At 47.0% G+C, this 22782-nt stretch overlaps 1 protein-coding gene across 4 annotated transcripts in view; it reads right to left on the reverse strand.

Moving 5' to 3' along the window:
• TRIO (trio Rho guanine nucleotide exchange factor) overlaps nucleotides 1-22782 on the reverse strand; it is a 270608-nt gene that overhangs the window by 194575 nt on the left and 53251 nt on the right. For all 4 annotated transcript variants that reach the window (XM_028737945.2, XM_028737948.2, XM_028737949.2 and 1 more), the window contains exons 2-3: nucleotides 7029-7103; nucleotides 5-119 (exon numbers count right to left, since the gene is read on the reverse strand). In XM_028737945.2, coding sequence (XP_028593778.2) covers nucleotides 5-119; nucleotides 7029-7103 — 190 coding nt within the window. The remainder of the gene's footprint in view (nucleotides 1-4; nucleotides 120-7028; nucleotides 7104-22782) is intronic.

Genomic DNA, 22782 nt, shown 5'->3' on the forward strand with positions numbered 1-22782 from the left:
TTACCTAGGAATACAAGCTAGGTATGAAATGAGCCTCCTAAGGTCCTCTTGTCGTATTCTATCATGGTTGCTGCGAGCTGGAAATGTTAGAATGGGGCCTCCGCGCTTATCTCTTCCACCTGAAAAAGAAACATATTGAGTGCCAACTGCAGGCTACGGTGCGCATTGGCGATAAGAGATTTTGCCCAGGGGAGGGCTGAAATCTGACAGTACGCATTTGAGAAGACAGCACGGGATTCTACACATGTTCATTTCTACAAGCGTGGCTTTGGCTCAATAAAAAGATGTTGCCAATATGTTTTAAGATTTTGCTGAAAACAAACACACACACACACCACCAGGGGACAAGCAGTTTACAAAAGGTCTTGTTTTCAGGTCTACAAGAACCATGCTGGAAGTAAATATTTAATATTTATCTGATCACATTAGCATTCCAGCCTTTGTCCCAGGACTCAAGATCAGCATTCACAGAGCAACCCTTTGTTAATCCCCCAAACAACCCTGAACGTTTATTTTGTGCTTTATTTTATTGCATTTGTATCTGGCCTTCCTTCCATCATGGAACCAAAGGCAGCGTAGATGTGATTCTCAGGCAGTGACCCATCCAGCCACGGATCAGACTACAATTTGCTTAGTTTTTAGCAAGATGGTGGCCTCATGTGCCTTCAAACCGTACCCTGGGACCTTGTACCAATAAGCTTGGAAGGTTAAATGGAGATTTGAATCCAGATCTTCCACTCCCAATGCTGACACTATCTATTGCTCACACCCGTGAGCTGCAGGTCAGCACGGAAACTGACCTGCAGTAAAGTTGATTCTTTATTCAAGGAAACAGAATACAAAGAAACCTACAGCAAGCAGATGCCAGAACTGACAATCCAGCCTCCCACTTCCCCCTAAGTCTCCTCCCTGTCAGGCTGTTTTCCCTGCAGTCTTAAAACTCCTTCGGGGAGGGGGCCCTGAGACCTCTCTGCTCGTCGTTCTGCTACATGCAAAAGTCTCCAAGTTCCCAGAGACAAGAGGGAAGCGGAGCTGAGCGGAATACAGTAGGACTGGCAGGCTCTTGTGAATTTGTTGCAGCCTCAGCCCCTACCTCCTCTTCAGCTACCTGTCCTACATCTGCAGTGTTTTCTGCCTCTTTTTCCTCTCTCTCACTCGAGCCTGTTACTTGTTCAGCATCCAGCCATTCTGCCCCCGCTTCCATCCTCTGATCTGTGTTCCCGTATCCCACCGTGTCCTCTTCTGAAGCTTCCCTAGGGTGGCTCCTCCTACATTTCCTCATTGTCCAGCCAGTCCCTGAACACACCCCTCTGTTGCTCCTCCCATCCCCACTGCCCAGTATCGACGGCAAGCTAACTGGGTGTCTATGAACCACTTTGCACACTTACAGTGGTAGATAAATTACTGGTGCTCCTAATAACACTCTACAATGCCTCTCATACCACTTGGAAAGGCTGAGAACACAAAGCTACTCATTGGAGCAACATGACCACTACAAAAACATGCAGACCAGGATTGTTCTTTGAAGCCAGAAAACCAACAACCCTATCCCTACTTCCAAGGACTTTATAGAGAAGGCTGCACGGAGTTCCCAGTTAGTCTTCCATGCAGACATTGGCCAGATCCCGGAAACCCTAGCTTCACAGCAGCAACTATATCATGTGCCTTCTGCATCCATTACTGGGGCTCTTGAAGGCTACAAGAGATAGAAGCTGAGGCATTTGCAAAAGACAGCAAAACACTGAGCTGCAATGAACACATGGCGGAGTCAGCTGCATGCACAGTGTGAGAAATGATACGGAGCCAGGACTGGCTATGACCTCATCAGACGTTCCTTCATCTCCTACCTTGGCCCCCTTTTGATAAAGGACAAAGGACATGTGCCAAACCTGACATGGAAAGTCTGTGGCCACTGCTGTGACTATTTCTTTGACGTCCAGGGGACTATTTGCATTCCTGGTGATGCTGCGTGCTTAACTTAAGATCCAATTATGGGGAAGTAGAGACATCCATCACTAACATCAGTATTACTATACCACTTAAAACAGAGGTTGGCAAGGTTTACCTCGCCTGGGCTGGTTCACTCCAGCGGAGATCCCTCCCTGGGCCGGATCACGCGCACGTGATTTCCGGCGTCCGCGTAGACGCAGTTTTCAGCATCTGCGCATGTGCAATTTTCAGCGCCGTGGAAGCAAGTCACTGCACTGGTTTAGCGCAGCGGGCGGGGACTCGCCGAGTGGGCGCTCGGTTCGGGGGCGGCTCGGGGGCCGGTTAAATGACTCCTGTGGGCCGCTTGTGGCCCATGGGCCTTAGGTTGCCAACCCCTGACTTAAAAGGAATGCCAGAAGACAATTTTTGTTGGACTTACTGCAGTGGAGCAAAGGCACAAAAAGCAATCTCATCAGTTTCAACTCCTCCCATAACTGCGCAACTTTACCTGTTTTTATTATCTCCCCCAGGACAATTTTCCAGCTCACTCTAGTTAAATTAGCCAATCAATTACGGAACAACCATGCTATTTGTAGAGATCTGCCATGGAGACTCACCCACTACTTTAGCCTTTCGAAACCAAATGAAGGCCTGGTTATTCAACACAGCAGTTTGTGGACTTTGGTGCCAGTGCTGAGGTTTATTTCAGCTGGTTTCTTAACCACCTGCCTTGCTTTTTAGTACCTATATCCAGAACTGCTTTCATTTGTAACCTGCTCAGGAGTTGTATTTGCAATGAAAAGCTCATAATAAATGTTTTAACTTAAACAAACATATCTATACAGTTACACAGCCTTTTTTAAAAGGGGGGGGGGAAGGTATTTTTCTTCTTTATTTTAACACTATTGCAAAATTATAATCTCCAGGAATGTGGGTTTGGCGGGGGCAGAAAAGGAATGTGCAACAGTTAATGAACCCAAACCCAATAAGATATTGATCTCTCTCCAGCACTAATCTTTGACAGTCATCTCTGATTAGGATTCACACATTTCTGGAGTACAGTAAACCAAGAAAAAATGGTGTCACCCAGTTTTACACACAGGGCAACAACACCTCTGCCCTGAGACACAACAGCAAGAACCCACTGGGGTCTCCAGGGGTCATGTAGAAGCCCAGATTAGATGGGTGCTCAGTTATTCCAGCTTTACTGCCAAAACTAAAGACATTCTAACACAGGAGAGAGACATTGTCAATAGATACCAACACTTACCGGGGTTAAAGCATTGTTGGACTCATATATTATGAGGCACTACCAGGATAACAAAGCGAAACTTTAAACTTCCAAAGTCCAACTACCCATCTGCTCCACGTTGCTCCGTTAAACTTGGCTTAGCAGAGAAAGACTTACACCTACGGCAAGTTGAGCTTAGTCAACTCTCCCGGATGAGAAAACACAGTCTTGTTTAACCAAGAACAATGAACGAGAGAACCACAGAACTGCAGCCCAAGAAACAATAAGAGAAAAATGGTTCTAGCTCCATATAATTTCATCGGCTGACATAAAAAGCAGGTAGGCTGCCTCTTACGCAGCTACAGAAGATCCCTAGCAAAAGGCAGGCATTTTGATTAAGAAATCGAGGCCCAACTTGGTGAAAGATGTAACATGGAATCTAGGGCGCATATCTTCTGCTAACCATAGACCAGACTACCCCGACTAAAGCCTAGGCTGTACAGTCATATCTTGGACCCTGAACACCTTGGGAGTCGAACATTTTGGCTTCCGACTGTCGCAAACCCAGAAGTGAGTGTTCCGGTTTGCAAACGTTCTTTGGAACCCGAACATCCAATGTGGTCCTGCAGCCAATCGGAAGTCACACCTTGGTTTCTGAATGTTTTGGAAGTTGAATGGACTTCCGGAACGGATTCCGTTCGACTTCTGAGGTGTGTGTGTGTGTGTGTGTGTGTGTGTGTGTGTAGGCTGATTTGAGAGCTCCGCTTGATTTGGGAATAGTTCACTGGTATAAGACTGACTGACTGACTGACTTATTTATAGAGAAATTTCTATCTCACACTTCGAGGGCCCATACAAGTCTAGGCTTGTCCTAACCAACACACAAGCAGTGTCTGGAGTAAAACAAAGGTCAACAAAAATGGCTGTTATACGCCACCTTGACTTTTAGAAACCGAGAAAGACGGAACCATATTCCTAACACACAAAATGTCTACGAATTGGATACCCCACTGCCAGCCCCAAACTTGGCTGAGGGGTACGGAGCTAACTTTGACCATGTAGCACTCTGAAGGTTCTGAGTTCCCCCCAAGTACAGTTATGGGGTTGGGAGGGAGTGTGCGTCTTGACTTACGGCGTCAGGGCTTTTCTGGGCTCCTGCGCAACCGTCAGAAATCTTCTCTATTGTTTCGGCTCCACTAAAAGGCGGTAACTCGTGTCGGGGCCGTTGCTCACGGTGGCAGAACATGCAACACGTGACCCTTACTAACCTTAGGCACCATGAGCTAAGTGTCAAGCCGAAATAAAGCACTTATTTCCATAAAAAGAGCTGCGAAGAAAGGGAGGAAACCAAGACTCAATGAATACTACATGAAATATTATCAGTCCCCTTTCCTGAGCTATCGTTCAGTTTCTGCTTCTTCATATTTGTTCTATTTCTCATGGATTTCTAGGACTCCTCTTGTCTCAGGCCTTTGGCTATTAACACAATCTATGTCCTTTTAAATTGTGTGTGTGGCAGGGTGTTACTGGTTTTGTTACTTTGTTGTGCATTATTGAGTTTTTATATTGTAGACCACCCTGCCATTCTCAGATGAAGGGCAGTAATAATAGTAATAGTAATAATAATAATAATAATAATAATAATAATAATAATAATAATAATAATATACAACCGAAGGCTTGCCCAGACTGAAACAAACCTCTCTACCCTTTCATATGTCATAGTCCAACATTTTTCAGTTTTTAGGGGAAAGGGGGGGTTCCCTATTTTTTTTGCACCCCCCCTTTCAAAAAAGGAACTTCATGTCTCTAATCAGAATAATTATCCTCATAACTCAGATTTGGAATTTTCCTCAGGCTACTTATGGCTAAGATGAGATTCAAATCAGAGATTTCCGAGTTTGAAAAGCATTATACAGAGCTAAATGTTTTCCTATGAGCACAATAACACAACTATATAAGCAGCATTCGCATTTATTTTTTGTTGGGATGCGTCAAAGGGGAGGGTGCTGTTTTGAGCCCAGCGAGTGGGTTTTTCAAGCAAATCTGGGCCGCGGCGATAGGACAGAGTTAAAACCCTTTTTTTGCATTCTGCAATTTCACACCGCTAAACCAAACAGAGCTGGGAGGCAGAACACATCCTTTTAAGTAGTCAGTTGCTTAGGGATTGTGGGCGAAAAGACTGCTCCACGATAATCCCAACAGCTTTTAAAGTGTTTAAACTTGAAAGAATGTCACAGACGTAGTCTATTTAACAGCCGCAAACCATTAAAGCACATTGCATGCTGCTCTCTGGAAAGCTACCTAGCGACGTATGGGGCCGTAGAAAGCTCATTTCAATGTTTAGGGTCCAATTCTTTCACCAACCGGCTTTCAGTTCCCGCTATTCCAGAGATTTAGAAACTAGCTGGTTTTGAAATGCCGTAACAGCTTCAGGCACACGTGGGTGGCGCTGTGGTCTAAACCACTGAACCTTGCTGATCAGAAGGTCGGCGGTTCGAATCCCCGCAAAAGGGTGAGCTCCCGTTGCTCTGTCCCAGCTCCTGCTAACCTAGCAGTTTGAAAGCATGCCAGTGCAAGTAGATAAATAGGTACCAATCCAGCAGGAAGGTAAACGGCTTTTCCGTGCACTCTGGTTTCCATCACGGTGTCCCGTTGTACCAGAAGCGGTTTAGTCATGCTGGCCACATGACCTGGAAAGCTCTCTGTGGACAAACGCCAGCTCCCTCAGCCTGAAAGCGAGATGAGCGCCGCAACCCCATAGTCACATTTGACTGGACTTAACCGTCCAGGGGTCCTTAACCTTTTGTTTTTTTTAACCAGTAAGGCAAACCCATCAGAAACTGTTTAGGATGTCTCAGCTGGCTCTTGGATTAATAAGCCCAAGACAACAAATGAATACAGAGACTGTCCTATTAACCTCTCTTAAAAAGAGAACATTCAGAGCAATAAAGAACAGTTTATTACATTTACACGCCACTTTTCCTCTAAGGAGCTCAAGATGGTGTTTCCCCAAAGGGTTAGGCTGAGATACCCAGACTAGCCCTGGGTCACCCAGTGGTTGAGTGGGGAGTCGAACCCTGGTCTCCCAGGTTCCAGTCTAAAACTCTAATGGCTACCCCAAATGGACATCCTCAGAGGTAGCACGATGGAGTATATATATCAGGAGAAACAAAAAATATATACCCTATTTTACGTTAAAATTCCTGGGCAATTTTATGCAGGAGTGATCCACTCTTATATGAGTATTTGGAATGCACCCCTTACCTCAAAACAAAGAAACACAAATAATATTTGTTAGATAAGTAAATTTGAAAACAGGACAACACTTCTAAAGATATGAAGTTGTTTGAACTGATTATACAGTGGAACTTCGGTTTTTGAACATTTCAGAAGTCAAACAATTCGGAAAAATGAATGCCGAAAACCCGGAGGCAATTGCTTCCATTTTCGAACGCGCCTCGGAAGTCAAATGACTTCTGAGGCGCGTTTCTCCATTTTTTCAATGGATTCTGCCGACCGCCCATTGATCCTTGGGTTTTCGAATGGATTACATTTTGAATAGATTATGTTTGAAAACTGAGGTTCCGATGTATACAAATTAAACACTTCTGTTATTTACATGGAAAGGAGAAAGACTTGAGAAAATCCTGGTTAAGTTTTTCTTCAAAGCATCTTATATTTTATTTTGCCGCCGACACCTCATTCATGTCCTAGACTGCACGCCCAATGCACGCTCCCATGCAGGTAAATTCAACTGACCCAACTGAGCCTGACCGCTGAGTAAAAATGGACAACATTGTGTTGCTGGTGAGCACTGAATAAATATCCATGAAATACAGATTGTACACAAAATGAATCTCCTTACCTGACAGGTATGCAACTTTCTCCTTCAAGATTGGCAGGACTTCCATAGCTTTCATTTCATCATTTTTACGAAATCCTGAAGAAATAAATAAAATGGAGGTTACTTGGCTTTAAGATCAATATGCGTTTCCCAGAAGAGAACTGAGCTATACATATTCAACAAAGACAAAAGTTTCTGGGACTATAGCATTTCATGACATAGCTTTTTAATGGGTTGTACCATTTCATATTACACTGCGGAGAGCGAAGAAGACTGCTTATTGGACAGTTCCCCATGAAAAACTCTACCCTATCCAATGCAGCTGTAGTAGAACAGCAGCCCTAAAATCAGATTTTAAAAAAACAGCTTAGTTTAAATGTCACCCACATGCAATACAAGCATACTCTAACTGCAGTTATAAAATCTTAAATCTGAGTCCATTATCCTCTCACATATATTTCAAAGCCCATAAGAGAACATAAACAGGTCCAAAATATGAGCCGAGAGGTCAAGCACTATAAATATGACACAGTAAGTATTGCCATGTATTTATCATTGTGCTGCAAATATTTAGGCTGCAATCCAAAAACACACTTAATAGGAACTAAACACCAATGAAGACAGTGTGACATTTTTCAAGGTAAGCTGCAAAATTGTTATTTATTATTATAATAACATTTATTAATTGCCTTCTAAATCACCTTCTCAATGCAATTTACAGGTAAGATAATTAATAACAGTTAAAACACAAGTATATTTAAAGCAAGACTAAAACCCTAGCAAGTAGACACTAGTGGTAAAAACTTTTATCCAGTTGGGTAAGCTTATCAGAACAAAATGTCTTCAACTGTTTCCAGAAAATGCAGATAGTTGATTAAAATGATTATCCAAAACAACGTGGACATTTTATTTTTCACGACAGGCACATTATACTGCCCAGTTAACCAACAGCCTTTCCTCATGCAAACTTTCGGTCCTTTAGACTGCGAGTAAGTGATCTTGCTTAGTGTCCTTAGATACCTATAGAATGGCGAAACACAACCTCTTAATCTCACATTTACTTCCCTAAACAAACAGTGCTGGTTACGGCTGGGCAGGATAAACTAAAGCCAGGGAAGGCGAGGAGAGTGCAATCCCACCGCCCTCAATCTTCCGTTGTGTGATTTGCTTTTTAAAACCTCTGCTTGCTTGTTAATTTGTTTGGTGTTAAGGTTGTACAGTTCATCTCTTTTGTAAGCTGCCTTGTGCATGTCATGATCCTGGGAGATGACTCCCTTTTCTTCAGGGAATGAAACTAAGGACTAATGTCAGAAGGGGAACTGCATGCGGGGCAATCCCCTGATGATGACGATGATGAATTATTTATACGCCTCCCATCTGGCCGGGCCTCCCCAGTCACTCTGGGCAGCTCCCAATGGAATATTAAAAACACAATAAAACATCAAACATAAAAAACTTTCCTAAACAGAGCTGTCTTCAGATGTCTTCTAAAAGTCAGGTACAGTGGTACCTCTAGTTGTGGACTTAATCTGTTTTGGGGTGCCATTTGCACCCTGAAAAGTCTGCAACTAGAGCGCCTCTTCCGTGCATGTGCGTGGCGTGAGCAAGCGCTTCTGCGCATGTGCGTGTGGCAAACCTGGAAGTAAACTTCCGGGTTTGTCGCTTTCATAAGCTGAAAGTCTGTAATAAGAGCGGAACACAACTAGAGGTACCACTGTAGTTGTTTATTTCCTTGACATATGATGGGAGGGTGTTCCACAGGGCGGGCACCACTACCAAGAAGGCCCTCTGCCTGGTTCCCTGTAACCTCACTTCTCACAGGGAGGGAACATCCAGAAGGCCCTCAGAGCTGGACCTCAGGATCTGGGCTGAGCGATGGAGGTGGAGACGATCCTTCAGGTATACTAGGCCGAGGCTGTTTAGGGCTTTGAAGGTCAGCACCAGCACTTGGAATTGTGCTTGGAAACCTACTGGGAGCCAAAGAAGATCTTTCAGGACCAGTGTTATATGATCTCGGCAGCCACATCTGCGAGATGAGCCTATGATATTAGTGCACCCCTCTGGCCCAAGGATGTCACACTGCCGTCCCTCAGAGGACTCCATCTTAGAAGCCCAACTGTCACCGGGATCTCCCTCACTCTGTTAACATACATGACTGCTGGAGCAAGCTGGGCTCCTCTAACTGAAGAGACACCTTTCAGTAAAGGTGGAGCTGGCAACAAGGAGAGGACTGCTGCTCCTTCAAAGCAACATCAAAGATCGGCTGTCTTATAGCTGCTGGCCTGAGCCCTGCACAAGGCCTCACCTATGATGGGGAGAGTGCTTGCATAGCAACAGCCTCGTTCTATATCAATTCATCAATTCCAACACACATTTCATTCCAAGGCACAAAAGGGAAACGGGCAACACAACCAGATGTTCCGAATTATGCTCCTTGGTAGCTACCCATGCTTTATTTAGCTGCAAGAAAATAGATTTCAACTCATCTAGCAGCCAATTAGTACGCATACTTGTTGGGATAATGTATGAGTTTGGAAATGCAAGAAGCGGATGGAAATTGCCAATGATTTCAAATTGATCCAATCCAGACCGACTTTATATGAAGCTACTGTTCGTGAATAATCCTGCACTGTGTAATATATTTTATTAGGCGTTGCCTCTCACATTCCAGGTGCCCTGAAATGATGAGCGAAGGAGCCTGGGAGGGTCCCACATGTACAGGTAAAGGTAAAGGGACCCTTGACCGTTAGGTCCAGTCGTGACCGACTCTGGAGTTGTGGCGCTCATCTCGCTTTATTGGCCGAGGGAGCCAGCGTACAGCTTCCGGGTCATGTGGCCAGCATGACTAAGCCGCTTCTGGCAAACCAGAGCAGTGCTCAGAAACGCTGTTTACCTTCCAGCCAGAGTGGTACCTATTTATCTACTTGCACTTTGATGTGTTTTCGAACTGCTAGGTTGGCAGGAGCAGGGACCGAGCAACGGGAGCTCACCCCGTCGCGGGGATTCAAACCGCCGACCTTCTGACCGGCAAGTCCTAGGCTCTGTGTTTTAACCCACAGCACCACCCGCGTCCCTTACATGTACAGGTACCTAATGCCAAACTGATATGGCAAGCAAATGAAATGGGAATCAAGCTCTGCCTGCTGCTAGTTGCTTTGCAGCCATTCACCTCCATTACAATTTCACAGGAGCCCTCCGAGTCACAGTTCGCGGGTGCAGACATCAAATTCATTGGCTGGCACTACTGGAAAAATATACCTGCTCCTGAATTCAAACCTAGGAGAGACACGTTGGTGCACTCTTACATCAAAGGAGCTTCACTGCATGTTTGGCCCACTTCCAAAAGGTATCTGATGCCTTGTGACCACGAAGATACTTACCCAAACTAGAAACGACCCTGTACTTTTAAACTTTGAGCTTCAGTTTGATCAGGCATAGGCAAACTCGGCCCTCCAGATGTTTTGGGACTACTACTCCCATAATCCCTGACCACTGGTCCTGTTAGCTAGGGATGATGGGAGTTGTAGTCCCAAAACATCTGGAGGGCTGAGTTTGCCTATGCCTGTGTTTGATCCCTGCACAGAGCTTTCGTATGGGCTTACAAAGAAATCGGCTATGTTAGCTTAAGAACTTTTAATGCAATTCTCTTAACTTGGGTAAGTACAGTGGTACCTCAGGTTACAGACGCTTCAGGTTACAGACTCCGCTAACCCAGAAATAGTACCTCGGGTTAAGAACTTTGCTTCAGGATGAGAAAAGAAATCGTGCTCTGGCGGCGCGGCGGGAGGCCCCGTTAGCTAAAGTGGTACCTCAGGTTAAGAACAGTTTCAGGTTAAGAAAGGACCTCCAGAACGAATTAAGTTCTTAACCCGTGGTACCACTGTACCCTGGAATGAGATACGTTCATGCAACACACAAAACAATTTCAGACTTTTCTGCTGGAAATACTTTGAAAATAATTAGGGGGGGGGGGGTTAGACACAATTGCATCATCTGCACCATCCCCCAGCCTTCAGACTTTCCACTCAACTATCTGGAGTTGGACCAAGAGAGGATGGTCAGTAGCAAAGCAGCAAGCTTTAAATCTATACACCTCTCTCCTCCCTACTGCATTACTCACAGTGTTACCTGTTAATTCCATCCCCCCTCTCAGCTTCCTTTGTTCTGGGAGGCGGCCAGCTTTTCCATACTTTCATTTTTGTGGGCAATTCTTCTGACCAGCTTTTTACATTTGGTAAAAGCATGTAAGTCCCAGTCCCCATCTCCCCCCCCCCTTAAATATATAGCTCATTTATTCCAGATATCCAAAGAAATCAATACCTCCCAACTCTTGAGGAATGCCTTAATAAAATACAAGAATACCCGTTTATGGCCAAATTAAGATGTTCTACACATGCTGAAGGGAAAAGGCGGGGGTGGTTTTGTGAACAACTGGGTGCCCTTTCATTAAATCCCAACAATAAAATAAAAATATCAACAAAGCTGGAAACACTCCATGTCTTTTAAAAGGTTGCCTTAAAACGATTCCCTCCAGAATGGATTCCAGCCCAGGTGAGCATCAGCAATTACCAAATAAAGTAGTCTGCATTTCATTGTTGGTTATTTACCCAGAAACAAATTGTGCCTCTTTCCCCCTCTAAGTGTGCCATGAAATTCATGCCTAGCACCAGCCATTTACAAGGTTGTTTTTTAAAAAGTAAATAACCCCAGAACATCTATAGCTGAGGTCTGAACAAGGAGGGTTTCTGAAAATTGCTGCATGCGTGTACAGATCCATAAATATCTGCATCCATCTCTACTCACACACTGGCTCGGCATCCCTCCCTCCAGCATCCTCAGCACCGCACATTAATAGAGATGATGTCATCTTTTCAAAATCAGGGCAGTCTGCAGCTCCTGCTGCCACTGCAATGCCTGCAGTATTCGCCGGATCTGCAAGAGTGCAAGGCAGCGCAGGCGAGATCCGAGCTGGGGAGCTTAGAAAGAGCTCCCTTATTTGAATCCCGCTTGCACGCAGCACACGGGAGGGAAATTATTATCTCGTTATTCCGTGCCGACGCTTGAACCGTATCGATTCATGAACTGGGCTTCACGTCGTTCCTACCTGACCTAACAAAGCACAGTCGTTTATGCTTTGACGAGCCTGAATTTAACAGGGCCACAAGATTTCTGCAGGAACAATGAAACAACTAATTTGCTTCACGAGTGTGGCGAGAACTGCCCATTTTTGCAACACTTCTTTTCTGTTTATCCTCGCAAACCACAAATGTCATAGATAACAAACTCTCCGCTATAAATAGCCAAGATAATAAACCCCACTGTAGGCAAGGAATAATACTTTCAGGCGACACACTCCGCCCCCCCGTAAGCGATCCAAACTTTGTTTGATCTTATTTGATACTTTGTCCCCACCCCGTTAATAACATTTTATTATTATTTATTGAATTTATATACCCAGGGAGGGGGGGTCTCAGGGCGGCTCACAGAACAAAATCAAGATATAAAACCACAAAATACCGAATAAAAATAAAAACAACAACCCAATAGCACCCCCCCCCCAAAAAAAACATTTTAAAAGGGCATAGGATGTAAATTGGGTCAACCAAAGGTCTGGTTAAAAAGGAACATTTTTGCCTGGTGCCTAAAGATGTATAATGAAGGCGCCCAGGAGAGCATTCCACAGATGGGGAGCCACTGCAGAGAAGGCCTGTTATCATGTTGCTGCCTTCTGCACCTCTCAATGAGGAGGAACATGAAGGAGGGCCTCTGAAGATGACCTCAGGGTCCAGGTAGGTTCATATGGAAAGAGGCGGTCCTTGAGGTATTGTGGTCCTGAGCTGTTCAATGCATATATCCTTGAACATCACATACATTTTAAAAAATCACAAAAAGTATGCCTTCATATACCCATATCTGTTCTCTATAAGGAATTTTAACATTCTAGCATGACATTCTTATCTACCATTAAAAAAAGGTATAATAATTCCTTAAGCATCCCGCAAAAGATTTGGCTAAGAGATCTCTACAGTGCAGTGCAGCCGCTCCAGCCAGTATTTTCTAAGGCTGCATACACAAGCCAGTTTATTCCAATTTCCACATTTTATCTACAACTACAGTGGATTACGTTGAGCATCCATGTCTGTACTATTTGCAAATGGGTTGTATCTGGAAGCAAGTAACAAGGAAATGAGCACTACAGTTCCAGAAGTGGCTTTTACGTCACGTGAAACCTCAAATACAATGCAGAAATTAACAGCTAGGCTGGGGAAAGTCGTGAAAACAGAATAAACTGCCCTGTGAATGCCTTCTAAGCTTCGTTCTACTCACTGTGTCCATATTTCACAACCGTAATGTTGTCGGACATAAAAGTCCAAGGAAATAATAATTCTTTTGTCCAGTTGCCTTGCCATCTCAGGAGGATTTGAGCACAGGGAAGCACCTGGAGGAAACATCTCCTTGCCCATCACTTTACAGATGTTTTTGTTCTGCTCCCATACAATATTATAGCATATATCCTGTTTGTTTTTCACCCCTTTGGCTGGCTTCTCCTCTTTCAAGTTCTATCACCTACAAAGCCGTCCTCCCATGCCCAAATTTTGGAGGAACAAAAAGGCACTAGATCAGGCATAGGCAAACTTGGCCCGCCAGAAGTTTTGGGACTACAACTCCCATCATCCCTAGCTAACAGGACCAGTGGTCAGGGATGATGGGAGTTGTAGTCCCAAAACATCTGGAGGGCTGAGTTTGCCTATGCATACACTAGATGGACTGGCCTCTGGTTTTGTTTTGTTTTTTAAAAACAACAACAACTGTGCATGGGCTTTTCCTCTACCTTCCATTTCAGGGGTCTGGCTGCTTTTTGAACTACAGTGGTACCTCTGGTTGCGAACGGGATCCGTTCCGGAGCCCTGTTCGAAACCTGAGCAGAATGCAACCTGCGTCTGCGCAGGTCACAATTCGCCGCTTCTGCGCATGACATCATTTTGAGTGTCTGCGCAAGCATGAGCGGCAAAACCCGGAAGTAACCCGTTCCGTTACTTCCGGGTCGCCGCGGGACGCAACCTGAAAACGCTCAACCTGAAGCGTCTTTAACCCGAGGTATGACTGTATGCACTTTTCAAGGACTCATTTCTAAAACTTACACATCATCTCATGTCAAATCTCTATTTCAGAGAAGAAAGGTGCAATTGCAATTGAGAAGCTACACTTCAAGGGTGCTACACTCAACTCTCTGAAGTACTAGTCCCTTCCGTTGAAAGACAGGTGAGCCGACGCTCAAAATGAGGATCCCCTAAGAAGCCAAGCCTGAAAAAGCAGAGAAACCATTCTGTGATGTCCAAGGACTCTCAGCAGATGAACATTTATCTTCACATTTAGGCAGCAGCTGTTTTAAACCAGTAAGATCCCAATCTTTCCTCTTTTATTACTGTTGATTTGCTACTACTGTTGGTTATTGTATAATTTTTTGAGATGCATTTTAGCGCTTTGATTGTCATAAGCCGTTCTGAGAGGCAAAACTCTCTGCCCACCTGCAAAAATCAGGATAGAAATATACCGTATTTTTTGCTCTATAAGACTCACTTTTCCCCTGCTAAAAAGTAAGTGGAAATGTGTGTGCGTCTTATGGAGTGAATGCAGGCTGCGCAGCTATCCCAGAAGCCAGAACAGCAAGAGGGATTGCTGCTTTCGCTGCGTAGTGATCCCTCTTATTGTTCTGGCTTCTGAGATCCAGAATATTTTTTTTCTTGTTTTCCTCCTCCAAAAACTAGGTGCGTCTTGTGGTCTGATGCGTCTTATAGAGCGAAAAATACGGTAGTCAATGAACTAATATTTCTGTTCCGCTAATGAACATTTCAGCGGCCAAACTCAAGCATACATTCCTTCACCTACATAGATGAAACTCCTGTTGTTGTTTTACGTGAATGAATGCGGCACCCATGCTTGTGCAGCACGCCAGAACAACTAAAAGTCTCAGCAAAAATATTTAACTCATCTGTGGTGGCCTTCAAAGCTTTTCAGACAACTAAAAGGAAAAGGTTAAGATCTATAAAGCTACAATCTCCTTTAGGTATATGAAATCAATGCTAATTCTATGTACATTTCAAAAGTGAGCCACTAACACTGTAATTCTGAATATCCCATCACTACAAGGGTTGCCATACGTCCAGAATTTCCCAGAATTTTTTCCTTTAAAAAGTTCAACAACTTTGAATTTCATTTCCCCCCAAAAGCTCCATTTTACTTCTAGAAATCTGGCAACCCTAATCAGTTCACTGTTGGGTACAAGCGTGGGTGGCGCTGCGGTCTAATCCACTGAGCCTAGGGCTTGCCGATCGGAAGGCTGACAGTTCGAATCTCCAAGACCGAGTGAGCTCCCGTTGCTTGGTCCCAGCTCCTGCCAACCTAGCAGTTCAAAAGCACACCAGTGCAAGTACAGTGGTGCCTCGCAAGACGAAATTAATTCGTTCCGCAAGTCTCTTCGTCTTGCGGTTTTTTCGTCTTGCGATGCACGGTTTCCCATAGGAATGCATTGAAAATCAATTAATGCGTTCCTAGGGAAACCGCCTTCAGACGGGTCCCCGGACCTCTTCTGAAGGCTGGGGGGGGGGGGACAAGGGCTTTTCTTCCCACCCCCAGCATTTTAAAAAACCCTGGGACAGCGGAGGACTTCTCCGCTGTCCGGGCGATCTTAAAATGCTGGCGGGCGGCATTTTAAAATCGCCCCGGGACAGCGGAGGACTTCTCCGCTGTCCGGGGCGATTTAAAAGCCCCTGGGAAGGCAGGCAGGGGGGACAAAGACTTTCGCCCCCCGCCCGCCTTCAGAAGGTGTTCCCGCCCCCCCCCGCCCGGCTTCGCAGCAGCGCTACGAAGCCCGGCGGCTGGGGCAGGTGTTCCCGCCCCCCCACCCCGCTTCGGAGCAGCGTTCCGAAGCGGGGTGGCTGGGGCAGGTGTTCCCGCCCCCCGCCCGGCTTCGCAGCAGCGCTACGAAGCCCGGGGGCGGGGGCAGGTGTTCCCGCCCCCCCACCCCGCTTCGGAGCAGCGTTCCGAAGCGGGGTGGCTGGGGCAGGTGTTCCCGCCCCCCGCCCGGCTTCGCAGCAGCGCTACGAAGCCCGGGGGCGGGGGCAGGTGTTCCCGCCCCCCCACCCCGCTTCGGAGCAGCGTTCCGAAGCGGGGTGGCTGGGGCAGGTGTTCCCGCCCCCCGCCCGGCTTCGCAGCAGCGCTACGAAGCCCAGGGGCGGGGGCAGGTGTTCCCGCCCCCCCACCCCGCTTCGGAGCAGCGTTCCGAAGCGGGGTGGCTGGGGCAGGTGTTCCCGCCCCCCGCCCGGCTTCGCAGCAGCGCTACGAAGCCCGGGGGCGGGGGCAGGTGTTCCCGCCCCCCCACCTCGCTTCGGAGCAGCGTTCCGAAGCGGGGTGGCTGGGGCAGGTGTTCCCGCCCCCCGCCCGGCTTCACAGCAGCGCTACGAAGCCCGGCGGCTGGGGCAGGTGTTCCCGCCCCCCCACCCTGCTTCGGAGCAGCGTTCCGAAGCGGGGTGGCTGGGGCAGGTGTTCCCGCCCCCCGCCCGGCTTCGCAGCAGCGCTACGAAGCCCGGCGGCTGGGGCAGGTGTTCCCGCCCCCCCACCCCGCTTCGGAGCACCGTTCCGAAGCGGGGTGGCTGGGGCAGGTGTTCCCGCCCCCCCCCGCCCGGCTTCGCAGCAGCGCTACGAAGCCCGGCGGCTGGGGCAGGTGTTCCCGCCCCCCCACCCCGCTTCGGAGCACCGGGAGAAGTGATCTCCCCGCAGCCCCTTGCTTCAAAAGAGGTCCGGGGGCAGACCTCTTTTGAAGCAAGGGGCGGTGGGGAGAAGCGATCTCCCCGCCGCCCCTTGCTTCAAAAGAGAAGACCCGCTGTCCCCGGGGCAAGCTTCGTTTTGCGAAGCAAGCCCATAGGGAAATTCGTCTTGCGAGGCAACTTGAAAACGAAAAAACCTTTCGTTTTGCGAGTTTTTCGTCTCGCGAGGCGTTCGTCTTGCGGGGTACCACTGTAGACACATAAGTACTGCTGTGGTCGGAAGGTAAACGGTGTTTCCGTGCGCTCTGGCTTCCGTTGTGGGGTTCCATTGCACCAGAAGTGGTTTAGTCATGCTACATAACCCAGAAAGCTGTCTGTGGACAAACGCCGGCTCCCTCAGCCTGAAAGCGAGATGAGAACCACAACGCCATAGTCGCCTTTGACTGGACTTAACCGTCCAGCGGTCCTTTACCTTTACAAGCTGCAATAATGGTATGAAACAAGACTAACCTAAGAAGAAGACTAGGAGAAATCTTTTAAGAACAATACTTTCACCAAATACTGAATTTATTGAACCATCTAGAAAAGTTATGCCCTAGTTTTGTATCAGTTCACTGATAATCTTGACAGCGATGCCCTAATGGAGGGCGGTGTCCCCACTTCACAAGAAAACAAGAACACCAAAAAGAGGCTAGTGGTGGCCCATCTAGTCTAGCACCCTGTTCTCACAGCGGCCAACCAGATCCCCATGGGAATCCTGCAAACAGGACCCAAGCAGAAGAGCAACATACTCTCCTCCTGTGGTTTCCAGTCACTGGCATTCAGACGCATGACTGCTTCCGTCTGTGGAGGCAGAGCATAGCCATTGTGGCTCGCAGCCATTGATAGCCCGCTCTGCTACGAACTTGTCAAATCCTCTTTTAAAGCCATCCAAACTGGTGGCAAGCACGGCCCCCCTCCTTCAGAAGTGAGTTCCGTAGTTCGTGCTTCGTGAAGAAGCAAATTCTTTTATGCACCTTGAACCTTCCAACATTCAGCAAGCTCCAAAGCCCAGCTGTCCGGTGTGGAGGCATATCATGAACAAACGTTCCCCACTCTATGATATCTTTCTTTTCTTTTCTCTTGTATATAAAGGTAAAGGTAAAGGTACCCCTGCCCATACGGGCCAGTCTTGACAGACTCTAGGGTTGTGCGCTCATCTCACTCTAGAGGCCGGGAGCCAGTGCTGTCTGCAGACACTTCCGGGTCACGTTGCCAGCGTGACGAACCTACTCTGGTGAGCCAGAGTCGCACACGGAAACGCCGTTTACCTTCCCGCTAGTAAGCGGTCCCTATTTATCTACTTGCACCCAGGGGTGCTTTCGAACTGCTAGGTTGGCAGGCGCTGGGACCGAGCAGCGGGAGCGCACCCCGCAGCGGTCTTGTATATAATTTTTATTAAATTTTCTGTTTTGCAATTTCAAATACTCATTTTTAACATCCTTAAAATATCAATGACTTCCCTTCTCCTTCCAGGGTTCATTTTACATATCATCAGGTGAAGGGACCCCTGACCATTAGGTCCGGTCATGACTGACTCTGGGGTTGCGGTGCTCATCTCGCTTTATTGGCCGAGGGAGCCGACGTACAGCTTCCAGGTCATGTGGCCAGCATGACTAAGCTGCTTCTGGCGAACCAGAGCAGCGCACGGAAAGGCCATTTACCTTCTCGCCAGAGCGGTACCTATTTATCTACTTGCACTTTGACGTGCTTTTGAACTGCTAGGTTGGCAGGAGCAGCAACCAAGCAACAGGAGCTCACCCCGTCGCAGGGATTCGAACCACCAACCTTCTGATCGGCAAGTCCTAGGCTCTGTGGCTTAACCCACAGCACCACCCGCTTCCCCTTTACATATCATATATCCCTGCATATTCACCAAAAACTATACCATTCAGTATTCCATTACTGCATCCATCAAAGCTTATTTACATTTTTGAATTTATCTTAATGCTGTCAGTGTTTTCAGCTGTGCACAATTATTTCCCTTATATTCAATAAATGTTTTCCAATCTTCTCTAAACGTATGTTTGTCTTGTTCTCTTATTCTATATACAGGTAGGTAGCCGTGTTGGTCTGCCATAGTCGAAACAAAATAAAATAAATTCCTTCCAGTAGAACCTTAGAGAGCAACTAAGTTTGTTATTGGTATAAGCTTTCATGTGCATGCACACTTCTTCAGATACTCTGAAGTGTGTATCTGAAGAAGTGTGCATGCACACAAAGCTCATACCAATAACAAACTTAGTTGGTCTCTAAGGTGCTACTGGAAGGAATTTTTTTCCTCCTTATTCTATATGTTAAGTCTGCAAGCTGTGCATATTCTGTCACCTTAAGTTGCCAATGTTCTTTAGTTGGGACCTCACTTGCTTTCCATTCTGGGCTAACAAAACATGGGCCGCAGTAATAACATACATAAATAACCTTCTTTGGCACCTGGGAATTTCAGTCTGAATTAGCCCCAATGAAAAGGACTCTGGGTTGGTGCAGTTTTTTTGGAAAAGTACTTTTAAACATTATTTCCAATTTATTATGGATGGATTCTATGAGATCTTTGCAGGGGCTTCTTACCAACTCCAGTTAAGCGCTTCCTGATTTTACTCACCGCTCTGGACCTGGGACTGAACTCAGACCCCCACCATACAACCTCCCACCTTCTCTGGTAAATGACCAACCACTCCAAAGCTACATAGAGATAGTCATACAGATCACCATCCTGGGTGCATTTTCAATAACATACTCTTGAGAGTAGATGGTATGGATTGGATCCGATATGCTCGCTTGAATTTGAACGATTTACCGTATTTTTCCGTGTATAACACATCACCGGGTATAAAAGGCCCCCTATTTTGGGGGACTCCAAATTAAGAAAATGGGGGGAGATTGCTCAGCGCTGTTGAGTTTTTTCTTGCAGGGGGTGGCCCAGAGTTGAGTTTTTTTAGGGGGGATTGCCAAAAATCGCTCACCAGCCTGACCTACACTGCCACTCATATGTGTCGCAAAACCCACCTATTGCCTGTCCCCACGCTGGCAGAAGCCGCCAATCGCCCGACCTATTGCCGCAGCGACAGCCAATCAACACAAGCCCTTGACAAAGTCACCAATAACACACCAAATAGCCACTGACAATCCATGTCTAAGACGACCTTAAATTTTTAACATACTTTTTAATTTAAAAAAACAACTCGTCTTATACATGGAAAAGTACAGTAATTTAAAACTTGAAAAAGGGAAGGATGAAAAACCATTGCAAATTTACTTGGGGCGCCCAAAGTCTTCCTCTGCCTGTTAACCAGCCCTAACAGAAACCAACTCTGGAATACTCATGCCAGAAAAGTCTTATTTTTTTAAGCCTTTTTTTTTCATCTTCATTTTTTATGGTGATGCTGGGGAGAAGGAACATCGGGGACAAGGGATCAGAAAATATGATTAATTGGATTTCTTAATCAGTTAATTTCTCTGTTTTTTAAAAAAGTTTTAATTTGCTTGGCTGCCTTTATTCCCCAAACTCTTTAAACAATTTCAGCTACCTAGAATCTTAGAGGACATAAAGTGGTGGTGGTGTAACTGGTGTTTGAACTTTGATACTACAGCCCAAACTCATTCAAGAGTCACAAAAGCCACAGAACCGCAGCAACTTAGTTTGCATACAAGGAGCCGTCAGTATCACACTTTGAGGATCAGGCTCAAAGTTAGTCCAACATATTGTTAGGTTGGGCTGAAGCAGTTTTTTCTGATGACTAAAACCTGCAGGAGGCTGCCTTCTCAGTGACGGCTCCAACCTGGTGGAATGCTCTGCCCCATGAGACCAGGGCCCTGCAGGATTTAACTTCCTTCCGCAGGTCCTGTAAGACATAGCTGTTCCGCCTGGCTTTCTATTTGAACTTAGCCTGATCTTTTATTCCCCTTTTTATGAAGATTACCCACTCTGGGATCCCACAGCTAATTCTCCCTTGGTCTCCTCGCTGGCCCAAATAGGTCTAATTTAGCCAGCTAGCCCTGGTGATCATCTAATGTTTATTGGATGGATTTCCCCCCTAAATTGATTTTTGAATTTTGAATTTATTGTTATTCACGTTTTATACTGTGTTTTATGCTTTTTTTGCTGCATCAATTAAGTGTTTTAAATTTGTTGTTAGCCACCCAGAACCCAGTTTTCTGAACTGGGAAGGGCGGGGTATAAATAATTTTTTGAATTATTATTATTATTATTATTATTATTATTATTATTATTATTATTCCTGCCAGTGGCGTAGCGTGGGTTGTCAGCACCCGGGGCAAGGCAAGTAACTTGCGCCCCCTAACCCGTGGATTTTAGCACTCGAGTGCGAGCGCGCCCCCCCAGATGTTGCGCCTGACCCCCCTGCACCTCCACGCTACGCCACTGGGGCTGGGGGCGAGCGAAGGAGCCAAGGACCCCCCCCCAAAGGCTCAGCAGGAATTTATTAAATTTATTATTTGCAGGGCCCCCGCGGGCCGAGGCAGCAGAAGCCCCCTCCCCTCGGGCGCCTCCCCACCCCCTCCTCTCCTTGGGCTGTAGGTGGAGCTCCAAATCCGGGCTTGGCGAGCGCCTCTCCTCCTCCCGGCCGGGTCCAGGGGCTTCCAGCCGTGCTCTGTCCTCGCCCCCCGCCCCCCACGGCTGAGACTTGCACTGAGAGCCGGAGCCAGCAGCGCCCCCTTCCGCCGGGAGACCCTCGCCCGCCCGCCGGCTTCCTCTCGGAGGGTTTTGGGGAGCGCAGGGCGCGGCGAGGCCCCTCGGAGCTCTCCTCCCTCCCAGTCGGCAGAAGCAGCCGCCTGTGGCTGAGCCGAGGAGATGGCGGCGGCGGGGTGCGGAGGCTGCCCGCGCCCAGCCATGCGTTGGTGGTGGCGCTGCTGCAGCGGCTGCTCCTCCTGCGAGCAGTGAGTGGAGCGCAGCGGCGGCGGGGGGCGCGCACGCGCTAGGGCGCAAGGCTGGCGGTGGCGGCAGGGAGCCCGGCGGAGGAAGGAACTTGTCCCTTCCCTCTGGACTCGCGCCCCCCCCAGATGTTGCGCCCGGTGCGGCCGGCACCCCTGGCACCCCCCACGCTACGCCACTGATTCCTGCTGCCATATATAGTTCCATTTACTAGCACTCGGTGTGAATATTACACAACTTGCATAGCCACAAGCTTGACCAGAAGGGGGCTAGGTGTGGTCAGCAGGGAAGAGAAATTAGCGGTGATAGCAGGAAAGGAAGAATCAATCAAGAATATTTAAGGACAGGAATCTACAGGCAAGGCAAGCTTTCCTAAGCAGAGAGAGAGCGTTGGCAACTTGGGATGGTCGCCCTGGCTCCACACAAGAATTGGACTCTTGTTGGAGAGCCAAAAGGATAGGGTGGAGGAGATCACCTTTAGGTAGCTGTTAACAAGATGTCTCTTAATCAGAACTAGCCAAGATTTATATTCAGCAGGAAGGCTGAATCTGCAAAGAATCACTAGTTCCAGTAGGCTGCTGGTTCGGATGAAGATTCTGTTATGGACAGAATCTTCACTTTCCATCTGACTCTGGTCTAGACTGAGCCACCATATTTAAGGAAGGGCCAATGGCACAGCACATATGTGCCTGTTTTACAAATGGAGCAAAATACCAAAACTTTAGGATGAAACACACGTGGAAGGGTGGAGGGAAGAGGCAAGCATTTTGGCACAGTTCCTTGCATCTCCCCAGAGCTACCAAAACCAGGATTGTGCAAAGTGAGGACGTAAATTTACCCCACTGTGCATAAAAAAATATATACATTCTGCTTTTCTTGGAGCTGACTATACATTGTCTAAATGAATGCTGTTCTTTTTTATGTCCAATGAGGATATTGCACCATACACGCCAGGCTTCCTGAAACTTGGCCCTCCATGTGTTTTTGAGACTACAATTCCCATTATCCCTGACCACTGGTCCTGCTAGCTAGGGATCATGGGAGTTGTAGGCCAAAAACATCTGGAGGGCCAAGTTTC

The sequence above is a fragment of the Podarcis muralis genome, chromosome 8, assembly GCF_964188315.1.
Source record: "Podarcis muralis chromosome 8, rPodMur119.hap1.1, whole genome shotgun sequence".
NCBI classification, from domain to species: domain Eukaryota; kingdom Metazoa; phylum Chordata; class Lepidosauria; order Squamata; family Lacertidae; genus Podarcis; species Podarcis muralis.